The following is a 21,626-nucleotide window of genomic DNA, read 5'->3' on the forward strand; positions in this document are numbered from 1 at the left end:
CCACTTCAAATAATCCAAATTGTCCCATTAAATTAAGAATAAATCAGCCAAATGAAGGCAACAGAATCAGCAGCTACTGTGTTGTGATTTGGACTCTTTAACGTGTGAGCTCTGTCATGGTGGCACAGTCTAAAAGAAGTACAAAGAGCAGGCCACGTCTACATATTAAGCACATGAATAGTGTCTTTGTTGGAGTACCAGTGTGTACACAGTCAAACTAGAGCAAAATTTGAGTATGCATCAGTTGCATAAGAGTTCTAAATCCATGTTGACCAACTGTGTATTACAGGGGGGAATGAGAACTGCACCGTCCTCACTGTCCACTAAATACACACACACATCCATTGCTGTTGAAATTCTAAGAAACTAAACATGCTGCCATTGTTTGCTTGGAGCTCAACCCACGGGTCAAAAGCTCAGCCCTCAGAGATCGATACACTTTCAACACCACCACCACCCCCGCACAGAGCCACAAGAACAACACTTCCCCAAAGCTGGAGTTTGGCCGCTCTTATGTGAGATCAACCTACGGCATCTCTGAATCAGGCCTGGCCAGGATGGCGAGAGAAGGAGCGATCATGTCTGTTACGTGCACTTTTACATGTCTGACAGTGCTGGCATTGCTAACGGGCTGCACAGCAGATGGGTCGCTTCCACCGAAGCCTGAGAAAGGCCGGACTCTGTGGAAGGAACAAGAGGTCAATCAGGAGCAGAAGCTCAACGCATCAGCCTTAAACACAGCCTTGGCCTTTGGACCTTACCATGACCTGGCCACCAGAACCACCGCTGAGCGCGGGGTGCAGCAGCAGCAACAGAATATCTTGTTCTCGCCCCTGGGCCTGGCGTCAGCTCTGGCCCTGCTGTCCCGAGTGTCAGGGTCTGAGAGCCGGAGCCAGGCCCTGGGGGCGCTGGGGCTAGCAGCCAACTCTACGGAGCGGAGCGTGGAGGCCACCGTATCAGCTCTTACAGAACTGCAGCAGAGCCTCGCTCCCCAGGAGGGAGGGGGCGGAGGAGGGGTTCAAAGGTCAGAATCAGAGTCCGGAACAGAAGCTGGGATTGAGTCCGCTGCAGGAGCTGGAAACAGAACTGACGTAGATGATGGGGCAGAGCATAGGACTGGACCTGAGGTTGGGGATCAGTTAAGAATGTGGAGCAGCCTACATATTGATGGCAAACCGTCACTAGACTTTGATAGTTTTTTGTCCAGACCTCAGCACTCTGGATCCTTGACCTTCAACAGCAGCTTTGAGACGCTGATGAAAGACTTGCAAGCCTCTGACAAACTTGCACTGAACAATTATGTGTATTTCAAAGGTAGCCTCTTGTATATAAGTACATGCATATTCATACTCTAAAAAAAGGCTGGAAGTATTCCTGTGCATTAAAGAGAAAGTCTGGATTAGCTGAAGTGAGGCTGTATGAGGTACTTTTTGATAGTCAGTGTATTACCAAGAGCATATGGTGTGAGCATGCCTCCAGTTCAGAGAAGCAGCAAGATTACCAAAATGTCAAGCTAAGCAATGCACTGCTTGTGTACTTAAATTGTCCCAAATGTTTCCTATAGCCACTAGTTGCTATAACTTCTGGGAAAAGACAGGATATGTGATGTACGTCAGAGAGTGAGGAAGGAAGTTGGCAAACGTGACTAAACTTTACATTGATAAAAATTTACTAAATTACATCACTAGTGATTTCTGTCTGAGCCATGTCAAATAGAGTTTCATTGACAGCAATGGTTGAACAAAAAAAAAGACAACAACTCCCATGATGCCATGCCACTTCACTCCGTCATTAAACAACGTCTTATTGTTTTAATGTGAGAAAGAGCCCTAGCAATATAACTTACACATTGGTCAAGCAAACTACACAGGTGATATCAGTCATTTTTTTCCTTGCAGAATAGAGGCGGTGCTGGTCTACTGCTGCCTTGATCATTTGGGTAGTTTGTGTTATTGTGTGACTTTGGTGAATCTGAACTACTGTTTTAAAATACCGTAACCCCACAAGTCATAGACTGAGGCAGTGGTAGACCAGTAACTCTTATGTTCTGCGAGGTAAAATTTCTGTTTGGTGGTGGGAAAAAAGCAATTTAAAGAGCAATGTAACTTCAGTTTCCTGACAGAAAAAGCTGTCCAATATCAAAGTTAAGCTGAGAAAATATTCTAAATATAGTGTATACTTAAGGTGATATTGAATATTTTAGCTGGGCCTTTTTTAGGTGGTGACCCTGTCCACCGCAGTTCATTACTTAGCTTGCAATTCCGACTAGAGATAAACAAGTTATTATTTTCCTATTTCCCCTTTCAACCAGAAAATTTCTTTGGATGCAGCCATATCGGATCAGTCATTCCTAATTCAGCTGTTTACATGAGACACGTTTAGTCTGATTGGGCTGTTACTCTGATTATTTGTGAAATATTAGGGTTCATGCAAACACAGCTACTGCCAGTGTTTAAGTACCTCACATAACCTCACTTCAAAGCCCCCCCTGCTTTCTCTGTAAAGGTATGAACAATCAGACAGATGAATCACTTTCACTGCTTTGCAAAAGAGAAACGTACACCTTCAAAAACATGTTTATGTGAAAGCTTAAATGAGAATAAATTGCAGCTAGATGAGAAAGAGTAAAGTCAGTACACTTCAATATGAGCTCATCGTGTCAATGAAACACCACCCGCTGTTCAGCACATTGAGCACCTGCTTCTTCATCAGTCTTTCTTTCTTATGAAGAGCAGATGCTCACTTGTGACAGTTGGTGGTAGTAAATTCACTCAGTGGGTGTTTTTTTTTTTTTTTTTTTTAAAGATTTGCAGCCTCTATCTTTGCCAATTTATTTTCACCTTTCATCCATAACCTGTTCCCTTTATTAATGACACATAAATCAGGTCGTCAACCATTTGAGCGGCGCCACACAGTGCCACGGAGCTTCCAGCTGAACGCTACGACCAGCGTGGACGTCGCCATGATGTTCAGGGACGACTCCTCTGAGGTGAAGATGTTATACGATACCAACTGCTCGGCCACGGTGGTGCGGCTGGCCCAGTCAGAGCGCCTGGCCTTGCTGCTCCTGCTGCCTAAAGGCGAGCTGCAGCCCCTGGAGGACTGCCTCTCCGACAGCCGCATGAGCTTCTGGCTCAGCAACCTGAAGCCGGGGTAGGTGGGGCTGGGGTTCCTAATTGTTGAATACAAGAATGAGGTACAAACCATGTCAGGCTACCCTCTCATGTTTTTCCTGACTACTTGAACAGGCTTTTGTGTCAGCAGCTTCAAGGATGAGTGAATATGAAGTGATTTCACCGGATTTGAATTGCAACAAGTTCCTGCTGAAGTGAATTCAGAACAGGAGCTTCGAGATGAGGCTGGGGAGAGGTGCTTGACAAACACAGTGATTGTAAAGCTAGAAAGGCAAAAAATTTAAGCGGCAGCTCACCATTAATACAATTAATTACACCCAAACATATCTTTTATCCACAGTGGTAGCAATGCAGATTGTTATTGAGTGTCCCGTTTCCAAGACATCTGTCTTTGAGATTTATGTTCCCAGTGCAATTTAACAATAGTGGATGGAATTCCATTTGTGGTGCTCACATCATTAAACATTTACACATTTTAAAAATTCAACAGCGTAGCAAAGTTTTGTTTCTATTGAGAAGTCTGTAGCCTTGCTCAAATTAGTACATGATACATAGATGAAGTATAAAAGCCATACTTTCATCATGTTTAAAAAAGAAGTCAACAAAGCCATCTTTCCATCTAATTCTCAAGCAAATATGAAGAGAACTTGCAAAATGAAATGTTGCAAAAAAGAAAAGAAACTCTTCTTAACTGACTGCTGGGAGTCACAAGTGATCAACAACTGCTTCAGTTTAAAATCTTGTTTCAGCTCAAGACAACATATATGGAGGTCATGTTAATGTTGGCAGAGCTCTGCAAGTTTACGCTGGTTACATCTGGCAGTCGTGGTGGCATTGCAGTAGGTGCTTCACCATCTGTTGCCTGGTGGGCGAACTGCTAGTTAAATGCTGTGAACAGCATAAATCAAACTCCATTCAGCTCCACTGTACTGGGTGGAGGTATAAATGTCCGGGACGAATATCTGAAATCCTGGACAAACAAAGCTAGACTCTACAGGGGCAAGAGTAAGAAAATATGGTTGTTTTCCCTGACGTTGTAGTTTTCTTTTGTAATTTGGGTGAAGTGACCCTTTAGCAGTGCAAAGGTTCTTTTTGTGCTTTGTGTGAGATCAGGGTTAAGTGATCAAGGATGTGAAACGGCATGAATATCTGTATATGAGCATGTACAGTATATGCAGTATATGTCCTATATAAAGTGTTTGCTTATCCCTGACTGCACGGTATATGTATTGATCCCTTTTATGGCACAGAGCGGCACCCTCTCACTGGTCCACTGCAGTCACTTGCTTCCTGTTGTCCGCTGGCATGATGAATGATGCTGTGTAGATTCTAAGTCAGCAGTAATTACAGCTCTCTATACACCAGTGAGTGAAAGCCTGCAGTACGGCTCCAACAAGTTGTAACAAGACAACTTATAGAGCAAATCCATTCACTCATTGATTGTTGTTTTCACAGGCGGGCAGAAATCCTTTTCCCGAAGTTCCAACTAAGGAAATCCTACAGTTTAGAGAGCCTCCTGAAGAACTCTGGGGTGTCATCCATTTTCTCCGACTCAGCAGACTTCTCAGGAATATCGCAGAAGAAGACGCTGAGACTCATCAAGGTGAAGAGAACCAAAATATCCTTTTTTTTTTTTTTTTTTTGCCAGAATGGAATTCAATCAAACTAGCAGACGTAAGCACTTGGTAGAGGCCTTTGATGAACATATTACACGTTAGAAATTCACTTTTGATTGAGCAGTGGACATGCTGAGCTGTACAATTTCCCTTGTCTCTCTTTCACTGTAAAAGCCAATTCACTCATTCAACTAAACTCAACAGTTTATTGTAAACAGCTTGCACATGAAACTTTGAATGTGTACAGTAAAAAGTTTTAGAGTTGGGGGCGCCTGTTTAGTTCAGTTGGTAGAGTGTCTGCCCCATGTATGGAGGCTGTCAGTCCTCTGCAGCGGCTGCTTGTTCAACTCCCGCCTGTGGCCCTTTGCTGTGTGTCATCCCCTCTCTCTTCACCAACCTTTCCTGTCTACTCTTCAGCTGTCCTGTCAATAAAGGCAAGAAAAGCCCAAAATAGTAATAATTACAAAAAAAGTTTTAGAGTTGGTTCAACTTAAAAATGTAAGATAACTGAACTTAGGTTGAATCATTAGTTTAAAGCAGGGATCTGTGACCTTTACTATCAAAAGAGCCATTTTTGTCCCAAAAAAGAAAGAAAAAAAAGTCTCTATTTTCCTCTCAGGCTTTTCCGAAACTCTTGTTGTAAAAATGTTTTTGTTATGATGCGTGAACACAAGTTCTTTCTTTTGTTGAGCAAGAAATTGACTACGTCTTATGAACATATAAACATTGAGTATATGTTTTTGCAACCACTTTTTTAGTTCAGCAACTCAAAACATACACAGTGTACACAATGTATATGATGTTAATTGGTTTTGAAGAAACTCAGCTATACACTGTAAAAATGGCAAACGATAAAAGACGAAATATCAAGGCAACTTACTTCAATAGATTTTTGAGTTTTGCTGAAATTAAGCGCTAAAGTTTGAAAAAGTTTAATAAACTTATAAAGTTTTGTTATAAAATTTCTTCATTAGATAAACTTTAATCTTTGAGTTTTAGAAACATTTTAATATAATATTTTAGAAATATTTTAAATTGCAACCATTAAATTTTCAAGGGGGGATTCTAAAAGTCAAAGATTCAAGTTTATGTAAAGCAGAGAAAAAATATCTCATCAAAAGATTATAAGTCAGCAAAACTCTGTTGAGTTTATTTCAAAAATTAAGAGTTTGAGTTTGGAAAAAATAAAAATGTTAAGAAGACAGTTTAAGTTCTTGACTTGACATATAAAAATCTCAAACGACGAGTGTGTCAAGAGAACATCACATTCACGTCATTTGAACATTTATGTTAACGCCACACTAACATTTTGTATCATGCATGAACTGGAGTTTAAAGTATTAAATGCATTCACTCTTTATTCTTTCTGTCTCTGTTCTCTCACTGTTCCTGTTTCCGTGTCGTTACACTCAGGCTCCCCATGAGGTCATGCTGGAGGTGGAAGAGACGAAATCAGAAGACGGGGGGAGACCTGACATCATGCTGGACTTCTCTGTCCCCCCGAGAATCACCTTTAACAGACCGTTCATGCTCATAATCTATGACGATCTCACAGGGCTCATCCTGCTCATGGGGAGAGTTATTGATCCTACAGATGTCTAGACTGCAGTGAACATTAAACTCTCTTTTTTTTTTTTTGCCTTTTTTTTCTCTTGCTATCGATATAACGCTGTATTCATTTACAGTATATATCAGCTTTGATTTGTTTTTCCCCCTATAGTATAACATATCATTATGGGGGAAAAATGCATTTCTAGCTATTTCACTGAAGTTGCAGAATGTGTTTTGTTTTACCTCCAATTTCCCAAACATTGCTGGATGATTTATAGTTCATTTCTCCATTTTCACACAATGATGAAAAGACATTTAAATGGCAGTAATTTATCCCTGTGACTGAATTGAATCTCTGCTATCCTTGCAAAAAAACATAAAACACTTTTCTTCCATTACAAAAGCATTTTCTCTTTTGTCATTTTTTTCCACTCCGCAACCCATTTCCTCCTGTAACATCTCTTTATCGTCTTATGCAATTATCGGAAATGGCTTTGCAAGAACGCCTGGGCTTATTCGCCAACACAAAAAGGAAAACTCTCATAAAACTGTTACATTTTCACACTGCAGTAAAGTTTGGTGGCTCCTGGATATCAGCTCATTTTTACCTTGGCATTCAGACTGCCGTGCAGAGATGTCGCGATGATATTTAGCTCAGTGAGGAGATGATGAATAGAGGAGAGTTTGATGAATAGGACAACAGATCTATCACAAGTTACAGAAATGTCAGCCTATTAATCAGGAAGGGTCCAAATGCCTCCTTGAAAACCACAGGCTTGTGAGCCAATAGGAGGAGTGGCCAAAGTACACTCATTATGTACTCAAGTGAAAGTACAGATATTTGTGTAAAGGAAGAAATACTTGGAAAGTGAAAGAATACATACAAGTTACTTTCTCAGGGACATTTCTCTCGACTGTCTTTGTGCAAAGCTATCTGAAGCTCACCTTTTTATCCATGGTTGAGTCTCCCACTCTGTCTGTTCTGTCTTGATGCATCTTTTATGTCATTTTCATCTTGTGATGCCTTGTTACATCTTTTATCATGTTACATTTCCTCTTGTTATGTCATTGTCATTTTTGAATCAGTTTTATCCTGTTATAACTTGTTATATCATTTTCGTCTCGCATCTTGTTACATCTCGTTATGTCAGCTTTGTCTTGTTAAATCGTTTTCATCTGGTTACGCCTTTTACTTAATTTTCATCTTGCTACGTCTTTCATATGGTTTTCATTTTATTACCCCGCTGTCGTCTTGTTACATCTTGTTATGTCATTTTTTACTTGTTAGGCCAATTTAATTTTCATCTTTTACTTTTAGTCATTTACTTAATTTTTGTCTTGTTACATCTTTTATATCCTTTTAATCTACTTACATCTTAGTATGTCATATTCATTTTCTTAAATGTTATACTGTTTTCATCTTAAGTCTCTTTATGTTTTTTTCTTGTATTAAAACTAAAGTTAACGAGTCTGCTTTGAAAATGTAATGAGTAGAAAGCACAGATATTTGTGTTAAAATGTAGGGGGTAAAAGTAAACATTTTTCAGAAAAAGAAATGCTCAAGTAAAGTACAGATACCTGAAAAAATACAGTAAAGTATTTGTACTTCCCTTCTCTGACTAATAGTAAGAGTAGTAGTAGTGTAGAGACCCCACAGGTGGGCTGCATCACTTTATTAGCAGCTTTCAACTTTTGTGTGTGTGTGTGTGTGTGTGTGTGTGTGAATTCATCAATCAATCAATTCCAATGAAAAAACAATTAACAACTCTAAAGAGAAGTAAATGAAAAGCCATCCCGTCATCCTCCCCACCCCCCTTGACAATGACTCCAAAGTGAACGTGGGAGAGAGGGGAAACGCTGTGGCTGTGGAGACGTCAGGCAAATCTTCTGTAGTTAAATGTGGCTAGCTAAACCACAAAGAGTTCGCATACAAAACGGTGTCCAAAAGAAAACACACAGCACAATATCTGCAACACATTCTGCAAAGCAATGCTCACTGATACAGCTGTGACCACGATAAAAGAAAGGTAAGGTATGTGACGCTAGCAATGCTAACATTAGCAATCTGCGTCTGTACCAAAACTCTTAAGAAATCTCTTCAATTCTCACCCAAAGAGATTTAGCAAATATTAGCAATACAAATTAGGTATATATGTATATATTTCAGGGTACTAGTTGCAGTTGCTTGCCAGCTATTGCTACCTATGGCTTTTGCATAGGTAGGTGTGCAAGCTAGCTAATTTAGCTAACATATTTTGAGGGTTAACTTTGTGAGAGACTGAGGGGACTAAGTTATGTTTTTGCCTTGGTCTTGGTCTTAACATTGTCTGAATACACTCTGGTCTTGGTCATCACTTGGTCTTGGTTTAGATGGCCTTGACTATAAAACTGACACGTAGATGAAATAAGCAGAGAGACTGTTTGAAATATTCCCTGATTGTGTTATTTGGGCAAGCATAAGAGAATTTATGAGCTAAATTTGAAATGTAATTCAATTGTTTATGAGTAATACATTTTATTATTTACATTTGAGCCCTGTGTTAATGATCTTTTAATTTTATCTTCAATTGTGCAGCACTTTGCAAATTCTGTTTCAATATGAGCACTACTGATCATCCTTCTGACATTTCATAATGATGTCTGAGATACCACTGCCAATGATGGTTTACAGGTACATGTGATGAATTAATGGTGCTATAAATAGTCACAGCCTTCTGTAAATGTCATGCCTAGTGACAGCTGCACTGGTGCTGCTGGAGATCCTCAGTTGGTCCTTCTTTGCCGCTCTTTTCAATGACAGGCCTAATGAATGGTGGAGCAAGCAGAAATATCATTATGCAAGCAGATGTTAAAGGGTGTTTCTACATACATTCATGGCTAATTTAAGGAGTGGAGTTTGTGTGCTGAAAATGATTGAGATTTAAAAAAAAATTGAACCAGACATAGGCTATGCACAGACAAAAAGAATGCATATTTCTGTCTACACAAAGTCTGAGTCATGAATCTACACTGTTTTATGCATCTGGCACCAGCTGCGAAACAGGAGGCAGTGTTTAAATTTCTCTCTGACAATTTCTTTAATAATTTTTTACACAACTATTTCTGGCACTCCTTCTGTGACCAACCAAGTGCAACATTTTAAATGGCTTCTAGGGCAGATTATCGGAAAATTGTGTGCTGTTATCCTTATATTTAAATGATTATTGCCTGAGGGACATTGCCCCTCAGTGATGGCCTGCTTTTCATCCTGCTTTGGTGAATGTACATTCAGAACAGCTATTAACACTTGTAGTGTGGATATGGTTGGATGACATGTCATAAGAAGTTTGCAATTTGCAAACACACCCCTGCCTGAAGCAGAATCAGTGTAATGTTTAATTAAAGTAAGTTGTTTCCATGGTACTATGTGCCCAGAGTCTGAGTTCCAAGGTCCTATGTTTCCAGGGTTCTATGTTCCCAAGGTCCTATGTTTCCAGATCCTATGATCTTGGGGAATTGAGCACCCTGGAAACATAGAACCCTGGGAACATAGATAAGCTTCCAGTGGAAAAAAAATACTTGGCTAAATGAGATAAAAATATATTTTCATTTATTTCCTGAAGATGATGGTTTCAGCTGTCTTATCTTTTCTCTTTAGTTCAGACTCCAGTCTAGACAGTTTTCGTCATTGTAATGTAACACATTGTGCAGAAAGTACAATCTGCTCCAGTTCATTGGCGGTGAGGTTAAGTGGTTTGTTGGCATCCGTCTGTATAGCGTATAGATTTGACTGTGCTTCAACAGTATCAAGGATGTCTTCTGAGAAGAACTTCTGAAAGGACTTGAGTGCGTACATGATGTCATCAGGTGTGTCTTACCATCCAGGATATGTGGGGAGGATGAAATTAAGGCGTGTGCTAACTGTGAGACAGTTCAATCCATCTTTTTCACCAAATTCATCTTCAGTTGATACAACTTCTCCTTCAAAGAGCAAACATTTTAGAATTACAATACACACAGTATTATAATTCCACTTTTCTTATTTTTCATCTTCTCCCACTTCTATGCTTTGTTTCAGTATGCTGTTTCAAATGCATCTTCTTATTGTATGAAGTACATTATACTAAAGATTATGGTTAATTATTCCAGAGTAATAAATTAATCAAAGCTGATTCTAGGATGAATCCTTCCTCATGGTTACTTCCCTCACTGTCACAGAGGATATGAGCTGAACTGTTCGATAAGGCTTCTTCTGAAAATGTCTGTGTCCTTTGCAATGGAATTTCAGTGAACATTTTCATAAAAAACATTGACCAAGATCTCATTTTTACATTCACATTACTTGTCCTTGATTGAACCAATACCACTCTGAAAGGTAGCCTAACTGCACAAATGTAATTTTCTGAAAGACCTATCAAATATGCTCCTTTAGAGGCCCATACACATGCACATATTCTTATTGTCAAGGTATCTCTAAACATGCAAAAGATCGTAACACTCACAGTGTGGAGCCTTGCTATGGTTAATGAGAGCAACTCTTCATGAGCAGGCTTAGGTGCACTAAACTGAGTAGTGGAGAACAGAGAAGATCAGACTTTTTTTTATTTTTACTTATCCAATACAGATCCATTAAAATATGCCTGGATCTGCCCTGACATCTCTATTATCACATTTTTAGTTATGAATCAGAGTATTTGGATGATGTAGCTTGTGAAAAATAAGGTATGTTGGATTTATCAGGCTACAGCTGTTATGTCAATGTGTCAGATGCATATTTAAAGGTGAAAACTGTAATAGATATACTGTAATTTACCATAACCTGACCATGACATGTCATCAGAGATTAAGGAAAGAAGGTGCAATACTCACCACTCTGAGAATTGCCAGTGATCTCTGGTGTATTTTTTTCTTTCTTTGAGTATGTGATGATTAAAATAAGTCTGTGATAATCATGGATGATGATGCGATACATTACAAAAGAAATCTGTTTAAAACACACATTTTTAGATCGGCCCATCATCTCACCAGTGGCTTTGTGGAGCTGAGTTGCATCAGTAATGATACTCCAGCCAAATATCTCAGGACAGAGACTAGAGGCTGGTCTTGGTTAATTTTTGACTAATCAGTCAGCTGACTCTCAGAGGTCCTTTATATAATGTGGAAGTTTGTGACAAACTGTCTGCAGCAAAGAGGACATTAAAGGTAAGCATGACACTTCATTAAAATAAACATTTTTTTTTTTTACTACAGGATAACTATAGGTAAATCATTAAACAGCATTTGAATAGGAGTGATTCTGTCCCAAGCTTATTGATTCATATGAGTGGCTGATCACTGTAAGTTTGTTTGGAAGTGTACTGTAAGGCTGTTAAGAAGCTAGACCTTTAAAACCTTTAAAAAAGTTCTGTATCTATGGTGATTGAGCCCAACTAACCTCCTCTAGTTTCCCTGAACAGGCTGTAAAGATGCGTGGGATCTTTGCTAGTTGTGCATTCGCAGCACTGCTGCTGGCTGGAGCCTGGGCAGACCACCACATGCACCACCACCATGACGGCACTGACCACAGTCATGATGGAGAACTGAGTTGCCACAAGCTGTCCGTTCCCAATGCCGACTTCGCTTTTGCCCTCTACAAAAGCCTGAACGCCAAGGCTGCTGCTGGAAAGAACATCTTCTACTCACCGCTGGGCATCTCCACCGCCCTGTCCATGCTGTCCACGGGAGCTGCTGGTGAAACCCACAGCCAGCTGTTCTCCAGCTTGGGCTATGGTGCCCTCAACCAGACAACAGTCAACGAAGCCTACGAGCATCTTTTCCACATGCTTGGCCACAGTCAGGAGCATCAGCAGCTCGTTGTCGGCAATGCTGCTGCGGTGCGCACTGGCTTCACTCCTGTGGAGAAGTTCGTGAATGATGTCAAGCACTACTACGCTGGTGAGATCTTCAATGTTAACTTCACCAAACCTGCCGATGCTGCGGCTGAGATCAACAGATTCATTGCTAATAAAACTCATGACAAGATCAAGGACCAGGTGAAGGACTTGGACCCTGAAATGGCCATGGTGCTGATCAACTATGTCTACTTCAGAGGTAAGACCTATATAGCAACAGAACAGTCCTCAAACAGAAAAGACCATACATCAGACAGTAAGACACTTTGATGAACACATAAAGAAACACCATCTATACAAGTTCAGGTCAAAGAATACCACTAATATTTAAAATAGACCAGTCTGAAAGATATTGAGGGAATGCAACAAAATTTTAGTGCATGATGCAATCTTTTAAAACAAGTTTTACGCTGACATGTAGTACTACATTACATTCATTGTCATTGTCTACTGCATCATACAGGACAGTGGGAGAAACCCTTTGATAGCGACCAAACAAGGAAGGCAGACTTCCATGTGGACGACACCACCACAGTCCAGGTGGACATGATGAGTAAGACTGGTCTCTACAGATTCTATCGGGATGTAGAGAACCACACCACCGTCATCATGCTGCCCTACAAGGGCAAAACCTCTATGATGATCGTACTACCTAATGCTGGCCAGATGAAGAGGGTGGAGAGATACATCAACAACGAGTACATTGAGCACTGGCATAACTCACTTAACAGACTGTAAGATGTCAATTTAATTTTCTTTTGAATCTTCATGGTTGTAAATTTGCTATAAACTAGTGACTAAAATACTGAATCACGTGTATTTGATCAAAGTGGTCATAGTACAGCCTGTAGGCGGTTTGAGAGGGGATATCATCCTCCAAGTTAGCAAAATGACCAAGATCCATCCCCCTTGTTTACCTGTCACACCCCCTCTCTATCCCCTGGTGGTAGAGAGAGTGCAGGTGCAGGCAGAGTGTAGTTGAATTTTGCAGTCTAGTCTGGCTGACTCATTGATCCTTTGTCAAACTGTGGTTTGTTGAGCTACAGTTGAATAAACAAGCTTTAAATCAACTGTTATTCTAACCTTGGTGATGTTCTGTGTTCCAGCTCTCTATTTTTGTCCCTGCCAAAATTTTCCATCTCTGCCGATGCCTCCCTCGCCAGCACCCTGAAGGAAATGGGCATAACTAACGCTTTTACCAACAATGCCGATTTCTCTGGCATGTCTGATGAGGTCAATCTCAAAGTCTCAAAGGTAGGAGAGATAAACAAGCTGTCATGTATTTGTTGAGTAAACTGAAATCTTTACCAGGACCAAGTCTATGTCATGATAATTACACATGGAGGAATATTAATAACATCATTTAGATATTGCAAAGACTCTTTGCTAGATTGTAGCCTCTGCAGTTTTCCAAGATCTCCTTCTGGTTCCTCCACAGGTGTCCCACCAGGCCGTGTTGACCGTAGATGAAAAAGGAACAGAGGCAGCAGCCACCACCACCATCGAATTAATACCCTTCAGCATGCCTGAAACCATGACACTCAACAGACCCTTCTTGGTCTTCATCCTGGAGCACTCGACAAGGAGCATCCTCTTCATGGGCAAGATCAACAACCCCACAGCCGTGTAAAGACACAAGGGAAATGAAAGCTACATTTTCACACTGTAGTAGGTTTTAGCAGCTTTGGGACATTTTTACCTCAGCATCTGAAAGCCCGTCATGGACGTCACAGTGATATTAAGAGCACTGTGGGAAAAGATGAATAGAGGTTAGTTGGATGAATAAGACAACAGATCTATCATCAAGTAACAGAAATGTTCATCTATTAATCTGCCTGCAGTCTGTCAGTGTGACACATTTATTACCACCTGTCATCCGAACCTGGCTAAGTGTATAAATGTCTAAATACATTATTATATATTATATCCAGCTGACTGTTGATATGATACATACAACATTAGTAGATATATCACTTGAAACATCTGCTAACACATTGAACCAACATGTTATTGTGCTATTGCTGTCTCAACATTGTTCAGTATTAAGTGAAATAAATATTTGTCATGAATAACTGGGATTTTATTTTATTTTAATTCTTCTATCTAATCTTGAGTTCACAGATCCTATTATCCTGACTCTGGGCTATATGATTCACAATACCAATTAATGCAAAATTATCGACAGAAGGAAAGGGGGGAAACAACTTGCATCGACCACAGAACATATCTCAAATGGGATTTCAACCTATTTAACATATCGTCTATGGCTCCAACTTGCTATTTGGACAGCAGTACTCACTTTTGGGTGCCCAGTAGCTACGTGTTGCTCCTTTAATCAACATTTAAGTAAACAGTGAACTAGACTAGTATGGGCAGGAGTTATTTAAAGACTTGGATTAAGACCAAAAACTTGATCGGGACTTCATATTTCATTATAATGTATCCAGTTGACTATTGTATAATATTAAGTTAGTAGTCAAATGTTTGTATTGCATTTAAAGGTCCAGTGTGTATTTATTCTATTGGCAGAATATGACAGAAATTGAATATAATTTGCATAATTATGTTTTCATTAGTGTATAACCACCAGACAATAAAAATAGTCATGCTTTTGTTACCTTGGAGCGAGCTGTTTATATCAACAATGGGCACTGGTCGTCCTCCATGGAGGTCTCCATGTTGGTCTGCCGTGTTTCTACAGTAGCCCTGAATGAACAAACCTAACACTGACTTTAGAGGACCTTTTGCATTTTTTCACTGGGGAGGGTGAGGTGAGGTGTTTGCAATCTGTAAGCTCACTGCTAGATGCCACTAAATCTTACATCCTGGCCCTTTAGGACAGCTGTTCCCAAACTGAGGATCACAGGACGTGCCGAAAACTATGCTGTAAGGTTTTCAAAATTCAATTTGTAGACAATAACTAAAATCTAAACTAAGGCACATATACAAGTCTTTTTTTAAAGAGAAGATGCATTAAAAAAATGTTGTCCTCGCTCAAAAATAGTAGGCTTCTTTGAAGGCCACACCTGTGTGATTCTCATGCCCTGTGAAGTGAATAGTTAACTGTTCTTTTGGTACAGTTGAGTGTGTTTAAGTCTACTCTTTGAATTGTTAAAAGAAAAACAATCTTAAGCTTGAAATAGAAAGGTTATAAGAAAGGAAGCAATTATAATTAATGGTAATTTTTGACAGTGGTGGAAAATCTGTACTCAAGTACAAGTACGATTACAATGCTAAAATTTTACTCAATTAAGTAAAAGTACTAGTGTTAGAAAAAATACTTAAGTAAAAGTATAAAGTATTTTTCAAAAAACTACTCAGAGTGTTAGATACTTTTAATCGATGATGTCACCATCACCTCTTCAGACTAGGGCTCTAAATTTTCTGTTTTGCTTTACCAATAGTTAAAACACTAACAATCAATTAATCATTAATAACTGATTTGATACATAACAAGTGTTTTTTTCCCTCTTATTTTGATTGGCTGTTTCTTTTGTCTTTTTTTTTCCTCTCATTTCAAGTTTTTATTTCTTTATTCAGCAAATGTCTCCAGCAGACAAAACAAAGCTAGATGAGGCGCAGTTGCTGCCACGACGATTGATTAAATATCCATGAATACATTTTTAACTGGTTAAATTCTTAATGAAAAATCAATTAAAGATCAGTCATTAAATATACTTTTTTTTGTTTTGTTTTGTTTTTTGTCCATATGTCCTGGTTTTCATTAGCTTTTTTGCAACCAAATCACTTCATTGGCTACAAAAATGCAGATAAAAGGTCTAGATATGAATTCAAATTGTACTCAGTACTCAACTGTGATTTTAAAAGTAACTAAGTAGATTACATGGCATAATGAATACTTAAGTACAAGTAAAAGTACAGACTTGAAAATCTACTCATAAAAGTACAAGTACCCCAAAAAACTACTTAATTACAATAATTTGAGTATTTGTAATGAATTACTTCCACCTCTGATTTTTGACTGTAAGTTTTGTAATGAATCACTTGTTCTTTTGGTGTGTGTGTGTGTGTGTGTGTGTGTGTGTGTGTGTATATGTGCAGGGTCGAGGGGCTCTGCTTTTCTTAGACAGAAGTGTGTGTGGGGGCGAGGTTGCTACACTGAACTATGTTAAGTTGTGGTGTTATTATGTTAACATGTTGTTTTATAGTTTTGCATTAAGCAAAATAAAACTCCATCAGGAAATAATACTATTATCAATACTTCTATTATGATGAGTCAACATGGGGCTCAGTGACCCAATGAGATTGATGAATGACTATATGATTTATAATACTAGTTCATGCTACTTTATAAAAGGCATATCAAATAAATAAATGAAAATCATAATGACTTAAAGTCTGAATGAATTTCTTTCATGTTTCCCAGCACACTGAATGATCAATGATTTCTGTATCTATCTATTATCTCAGCAGTGGTTCTTGTGCTGAGTGAGTTGTGTTGCATCAGTAAAGATAGTCCAGCCAGACAGCTCAGGATAGAGACTAGGGGCTGGTCTTGGTTAATGTTTGACCGAACGGTCAGCTGACCCTCAGAGCTCCTCTATATAATGGGGAAGTTTCTAACAAACTGTCTGCAGCAAAGAGGACCTTAAAGGTAAGCATGGCACTTTATTGAAATACACAAATTTTAATATATAGTTTACAACAGATGATTATTATATCATATTTTTTCATTTTCTTAATTTGTTATTAAGATTAATATCTAATGGACATTTGTATATTGCATTAATATAAAGTAATGGATTGGACAGCTTCATTATTAAGTGAATTTTATTGAATTTACAGTACAGTTGTTTGAAATGCTTTTAAAATTACCATAGGTTACAAGTTAAATCACTGTACTGTATATTTCAAAGACACTATGATGCAGGAGCTATAGTAATGTATATAAAATATACTTTACTGTAGTTTGACTGCTGCATCTCATTGGCTTTCTTTTGGCAGTTTGTCCTTAGTTTTTGGAAACTACATTTTCAATTCAGAGAAAATGACTTTTGCCCGTCATGATTTCAGTGTGTATGCAGCAGCCTCAGGTTGCAGGTGGAAGCAGATGGGTTACCAGTATCATGTAAAGTAAAACAAAAAAGAAAAAAAATATTGTAGTTGCAAAATGTTTACTATATGTTGCCTTGTGAGAAAAGACCTAAATTAGCCCACTGTAAGCAGACAACTTGATAACTATAAACAAAACAAGGTTTTATAGGAATGATTCTATCCAAACTTTTGGATTCATATAAGCAGTTGACACTGTCATCACTATAAATAGTTTCAACTGAAATTTGTTACTGTACTGTGGAGCTGTTTAAAAGCAAAACTATATTAGTCTGTCCTGTTTAATTAAACGGTACTGAGCCATCAGCTACTGTCCACTTGTCAAAAAAAAAAGTTCTGTATCTATGGTGATTGAGCCCAACTAACCCCCTCTGGTTCCCTTGACAGGCTGTAAAGATGCGTGGGATCTTTGCTAGTTGTGCATTCGCAGCGCTGCTGCTGGCTGGAGCCTGGGCAAACCACCACATGCACCACCACCATGACGGCACTGACCACAGTCATGATGGAGAAATGAGCTGCCACAAACTGTCCCCTCCCAACGCTGACTTTGCCTTTGCCCTCTACAAAAGCCTGAATGCCAAGGCTACTGCTGGAAGCAACATCTTCTACTCACCACTGGGCATCTCCACCGCCCTGTCCATGCTGTCCCAAGGAGCCGCAGGTGAAACCCACAGCCAGCTGTTCTCCAGCTTGGGCTACGGTGCCCTCAACCAGACAACGGTCAACGAAGCCTACGAGCATCTTTTCCACATGCTTGGCCACAGTCAGGAGAATCAGCAGCTGGTTGTCGGCAATGCTGCTGCGGTGCGCACTGGCTTCACTCCTCTGGAGAAGTTTGTGAATGATGTCAAGCACTACTACGCTGGTGAGATCTTCAATGTTGACTTCACCAAACCTGCTGATGCTGCGGCTGAGATCAACAGATTCATTGCTGGCAAAACAAATGACAAGATCAAGGACCAGGTGAAGGACTTGGACCCTGAAATGGCCATGGTGCTGATCAACTATGTCTACTTCAGAGGTAAGACCCATATAGCGACAGAACAGTCCTCAAACAGAAAAGACCATGCATCAGAATAGACCAGTCTGAAAAATATTGAGGGAATGCAACACAATTTTAGTGCATGATGCAATCTTTTAAAACAAGTTTTGTGCTGACATGTAGTACTACATTGCATTCATCTTCCCGTGTCTACTGCATCATACAGGACAGTGGGAGAGACCCTTTGATAGTGACCAGACAAAGAAGGCTGACTTCCACGTGGACGACACCACCACGGTTCAGGTGGACATGATGGGCAGGACTGGTCGCTATGACTTCTATCAGGATACTGACAATCACACCACCGTCATCATGCTGCCCTACAAGGGCAACACCTCCATGATGATTGTCCTCCCTGATGAAGGCAAGATGGCGGAGGTGGAGGGCTACATCAACAAGGACTACATCAGGCACTGGCATGACTCACTCTTCAGGCAGTAAGAGATCAATTTAATTTTCTTTTGAATCATCATCTTTATAGTTGTAGTAAGTGTAATAGTTGTAAGTGTGTCATCAGCTAGTGACTGAAAAAAAATAGTGTCCATAGTTTGAGGGGGGAAGCCATCCCCCTTGTTAGCAAAATGACCAAAATCCATCCCCTGGTAGCAGACACAGCAGTGGCAGGGGGGTTGTTTAGTCAAATATGTTAGTCCAGTCTGCCCAACTCATTGATCCTTTATCTGACTAGGGTTTGTGCAAGTTTCTTGCCTCACTGTGTTGTTAGTTTAAGAATTATTAATAACAACTATGGGATGAAAAGAGACATACATGAGTTTGTTCATTATTGATGAATGAAACATACTGGGTTCATCACCCCCTGTTAAAAATTAACAAATCTCCTACTGAGTAGAGCTACAGTTGAATAAACAAAGTGTAAGTGAACTATATATTCCAGTGACTCTGACCTTGGTGATGTTCTGTTCTCAGGTCTGTAGTTTTGTCCCTGCCAAAATTCTCCATCTCTGCTGATGCCTCCCTGGACAGCACACTGAAGGAAATGGGCATTACTGACGCTTTTGCCGACAATGCTGATTTCTCTGGCATGTCTGACGAGATCAAGCTCAAAGTCTCAAAGGTAGGAGAGGCAAACATGCTGTCATGCATGAAATCAAAATCCAAAGGCCTATTTTATGACAATTATGCATGGAGGAATATTAACATGTTTGGAAATACATAGAACAGAGTACATGTTGCAAAGACTTGATTGATTGATTGATGATTTCCACGACACTGACTGTCTCCTTCTGGTTCCTCCACAGGTGTCCCACCAGGCTGTACTGAGTGTGGATGAAACAGGAACAGAAGCGGCAGCCACCACCACCATCGAAGTCATGCCCATGAGTATGCCTGAAACCATGACACTTAACAGACCCTTCTTGGTCTTCATCCTGGAGCACTCGACAAGGAGCATCCTCTTCATGGGCAAAATGAACAACCCCACAGCCGTGTAAAGATCTAAACAAGGAAATCAAAGTTATATTTGTTACATTTTCACACTGTAGTAGGTTTTAGCAGCTTTGGGACATTTTTACCTCAGCATCTGAAAGCCCATCATAGACGTCACAGTGATATTAAGAGCACTGCGGGAAAAGATGAATAGAGGTTAGTTGGATGAATAAGACAACAGATCTATCATCAAGTAACAGAAATGTTCATCTATTAATCTGCCTGCAGTCTGTCAGTGTGACACATTTATTACCACCTGTCATCCGAACCTGGCTAAGTGTATAAATGTCTAAATACAGCTGACTGTTGATATGATACAAACATTAGTAGATATATCACTTGAAACATCTGCTAACACACTGAACCAATGTGTTATTGTGCTATTGCTGTCTTAACATTGTTCAATATGAAATGAAATAAAGATTTGTCATGAATAACTGGGATTTCAATTCTTCTATCTAATCTTGAGTTCACAGATCCTTTTATCCTGACTCTGGCATATATGATTTACAATACCAATTAATGTAAAGTTATTTAGAGAAGGAAATTAGTAGAAGTGAGTCTCTTTATATTTACCAGGCCATTGGTTTCTGGTGCATGATGATGTATGCTGTGAGGACACAGAGGTCATGTCCTTTGGGGTCTTTAAAAAAAGAATATATCGATTAAAATGTTAATTCAAAGCGACTAATTGCTAAAAGTAATTAGCTGTGTGGTATGTTGCGAACAAAGGTTGACGTCATCTTCCAGCAGAGCTTAGGAGCTCTGTTTGAACAACTTGTTACATCATGCGACATACATGCTCACACACAGTATGGTCCTGTTATTCTATTCTGTCCGTGGGCGAGGGGGCTGCAACCTACACACACTCAACACTTACTTCCAGATCAGTCTACACTGTGCTTGAATACATGTTGCACTTTTCAAGCACACATGAATCGAACCGGCAGCCGCTGCAGAGGACCGACAGCCCCGACAAATGGCGCGCACGCCCCACCAACCGAGCTACAGGGGCGCCCAAGAAAACCACATTTTGAAAGGTGGTTAAAAGATATTGCTGGGATACCTGTAAAGGCAACATGGCTACAGGCTGGTCACATCTTAAGTTAGCTATTATTAGCAAAACATTAGTTAGCTAGCTAATGACTAACATGGATTAGCTAGCTAGTTTGCTAGTGTTTTGTTAATATTAGCTATCAGATGTAACTTGCTAGCCAATAACTAATGTAGATTGGCTAGTTAGTTTGTTCTTTGTGGTTTTTTTCCCCCAAAATAGAGAAGCCTACCACCATGTAGCATATTTAAGTAAATAGGAAAATTGAGATTCCACAAAACGAGGTGGGAAGAGGCATACAGTCTTCAGTACTCCAGAAGATGCCCCTACCTGGTCCTTTCACACAGTTTGTGGTGATGAGGGATCATACTAGGGCATAAGGCCTAGGTGTAAATAAATATGTGTAATCATGTATCAGAATCTTTGGGTACAAGGAATGTACAGGAAATTAGGTACAGACAGCTGATTTCAGAGGTTCTACCAAAATGTATTAGTGAAATGTCATTTATCACTATAATCAATGGTGAGAAATACCTCTTCTTTTTATTTTATTGGAAAAAAGATTTACATTTTCAGTAGACCAATTTTATTTCTTATATTTAAGGGCATATCATGCATCAATATATATTCAGTTTCAAGTAATTTGAAGACAAGATCAGATAAGTCACTTAATACACTAATTTTTCACTGTCATGCCATGCATGACTTTTAGATTATGGTTTATAGTTTGGATTAACTTCAGTAATGAGTGTTTAAACACTTCTTGTCAGGCAATTTAGGGCAAAGTCTGAAACATATGGCAGCTGTGCTACCCTGCTCAATTTCAATGTAATATGATAC

General features: G+C 39.5%; 3 protein-coding genes across 3 annotated transcripts; all 3 read left to right on the forward strand.

Annotated features, from left to right (window-relative positions):
* The first annotated feature begins 367 nt into the window (after positions 1–367).
* LOC146314087 (alpha-1-antiproteinase F-like) lies at positions 368–6,704 on the forward strand. The gene is made up of 4 exons (XM_084738079.1): positions 368–1,314; positions 2,886–3,153; positions 4,590–4,737; positions 6,164–6,704. The coding sequence occupies exons 1-4, from the start codon at positions 558–560 to the stop codon at positions 6,350–6,352; spliced, it is 1,362 nt and encodes a 453-aa protein (XP_084594205.1). The 5' UTR covers positions 368–557; the 3' UTR covers positions 6,353–6,704.
* A 4,688-nt stretch (positions 6,705–11,392) lies between these two features.
* Positions 11,393–14,243, forward strand: LOC146314088 (alpha-1-antitrypsin homolog). Its single transcript, XM_084738281.1, has 5 exons — positions 11,393–11,482; positions 11,737–12,370; positions 12,635–12,905; positions 13,278–13,425; positions 13,610–14,243. Exons 2-5 carry the CDS (start codon positions 11,746–11,748, stop codon positions 13,799–13,801), a joined length of 1,236 nt encoding a protein of 411 aa, XP_084594407.1. The 5' UTR covers positions 11,393–11,482; positions 11,737–11,745; the 3' UTR covers positions 13,802–14,243.
* Positions 14,244–17,602: 3,359 nt separating this feature from the next.
* On the forward strand, positions 17,603–20,169 carry LOC146314089 (alpha-1-antitrypsin homolog). The gene is made up of 4 exons (XM_084738280.1): positions 17,603–18,265; positions 18,453–18,723; positions 19,214–19,361; positions 19,546–20,169. The coding sequence occupies exons 1-4, from the start codon at positions 17,641–17,643 to the stop codon at positions 19,735–19,737; spliced, it is 1,236 nt and encodes a 411-aa protein (XP_084594406.1). The 5' UTR covers positions 17,603–17,640; the 3' UTR covers positions 19,738–20,169.
* Positions 20,170–21,626: the final 1,457 nt, after the last annotated feature.

The sequence above is a fragment of the Lutjanus erythropterus genome, chromosome 15 (genome assembly GCF_056507025.1).
Source record: "Lutjanus erythropterus isolate fLutEry1 chromosome 15, fLutEry1.hap2, whole genome shotgun sequence".
NCBI lineage: Eukaryota > Metazoa > Chordata > Actinopteri > Lutjaniformes > Lutjanidae > Lutjanus > Lutjanus erythropterus.

What these genes read in the sequence shown, in the direction of transcription:
- LOC146314087 (XM_084738079.1), top strand. Translation starts at nt 558, where the DNA reads ATGGCGAGAGAAGGAGCGATCATGTCTGTTACGTGCACTTTTACATGT. An exon ending in CAATTATGTGTATTTCAAAG is followed by an intron (nt 1,315 to 2,885) that starts GTAGCCTCTTGT and finishes CACATAAATCAG; the next exon opens with GTCGTCAACCATTTGAGCGG. An exon ending in AGACGCTGAGACTCATCAAG is followed by an intron (nt 4,738 to 6,163) that starts GTGAAGAGAACC and finishes CGTTACACTCAG; the next exon opens with GCTCCCCATGAGGTCATGCT.
- LOC146314089 (XM_084738280.1), top strand. Translation starts at nt 17,641, where the DNA reads ATGCGTGGGATCTTTGCTAGTTGTGCATTCGCAGCGCTGCTGCTGGCT. An exon ending in CAACTATGTCTACTTCAGAG is followed by an intron (nt 18,266 to 18,452) that starts GTAAGACCCATA and finishes TGCATCATACAG; the next exon opens with GACAGTGGGAGAGACCCTTT. An exon ending in CATGACTCACTCTTCAGGCA is followed by an intron (nt 18,724 to 19,213) that starts GTAAGAGATCAA and finishes TTCTGTTCTCAG; the next exon opens with GTCTGTAGTTTTGTCCCTGC.
- LOC146314088 (XM_084738281.1), top strand. Translation starts at nt 11,746, where the DNA reads ATGCGTGGGATCTTTGCTAGTTGTGCATTCGCAGCACTGCTGCTGGCT. An exon ending in CATAACTCACTTAACAGACT is followed by an intron (nt 12,906 to 13,277) that starts GTAAGATGTCAA and finishes TCTGTGTTCCAG; the next exon opens with CTCTCTATTTTTGTCCCTGC. An exon ending in TCAATCTCAAAGTCTCAAAG is followed by an intron (nt 13,426 to 13,609) that starts GTAGGAGAGATA and finishes GTTCCTCCACAG; the next exon opens with GTGTCCCACCAGGCCGTGTT.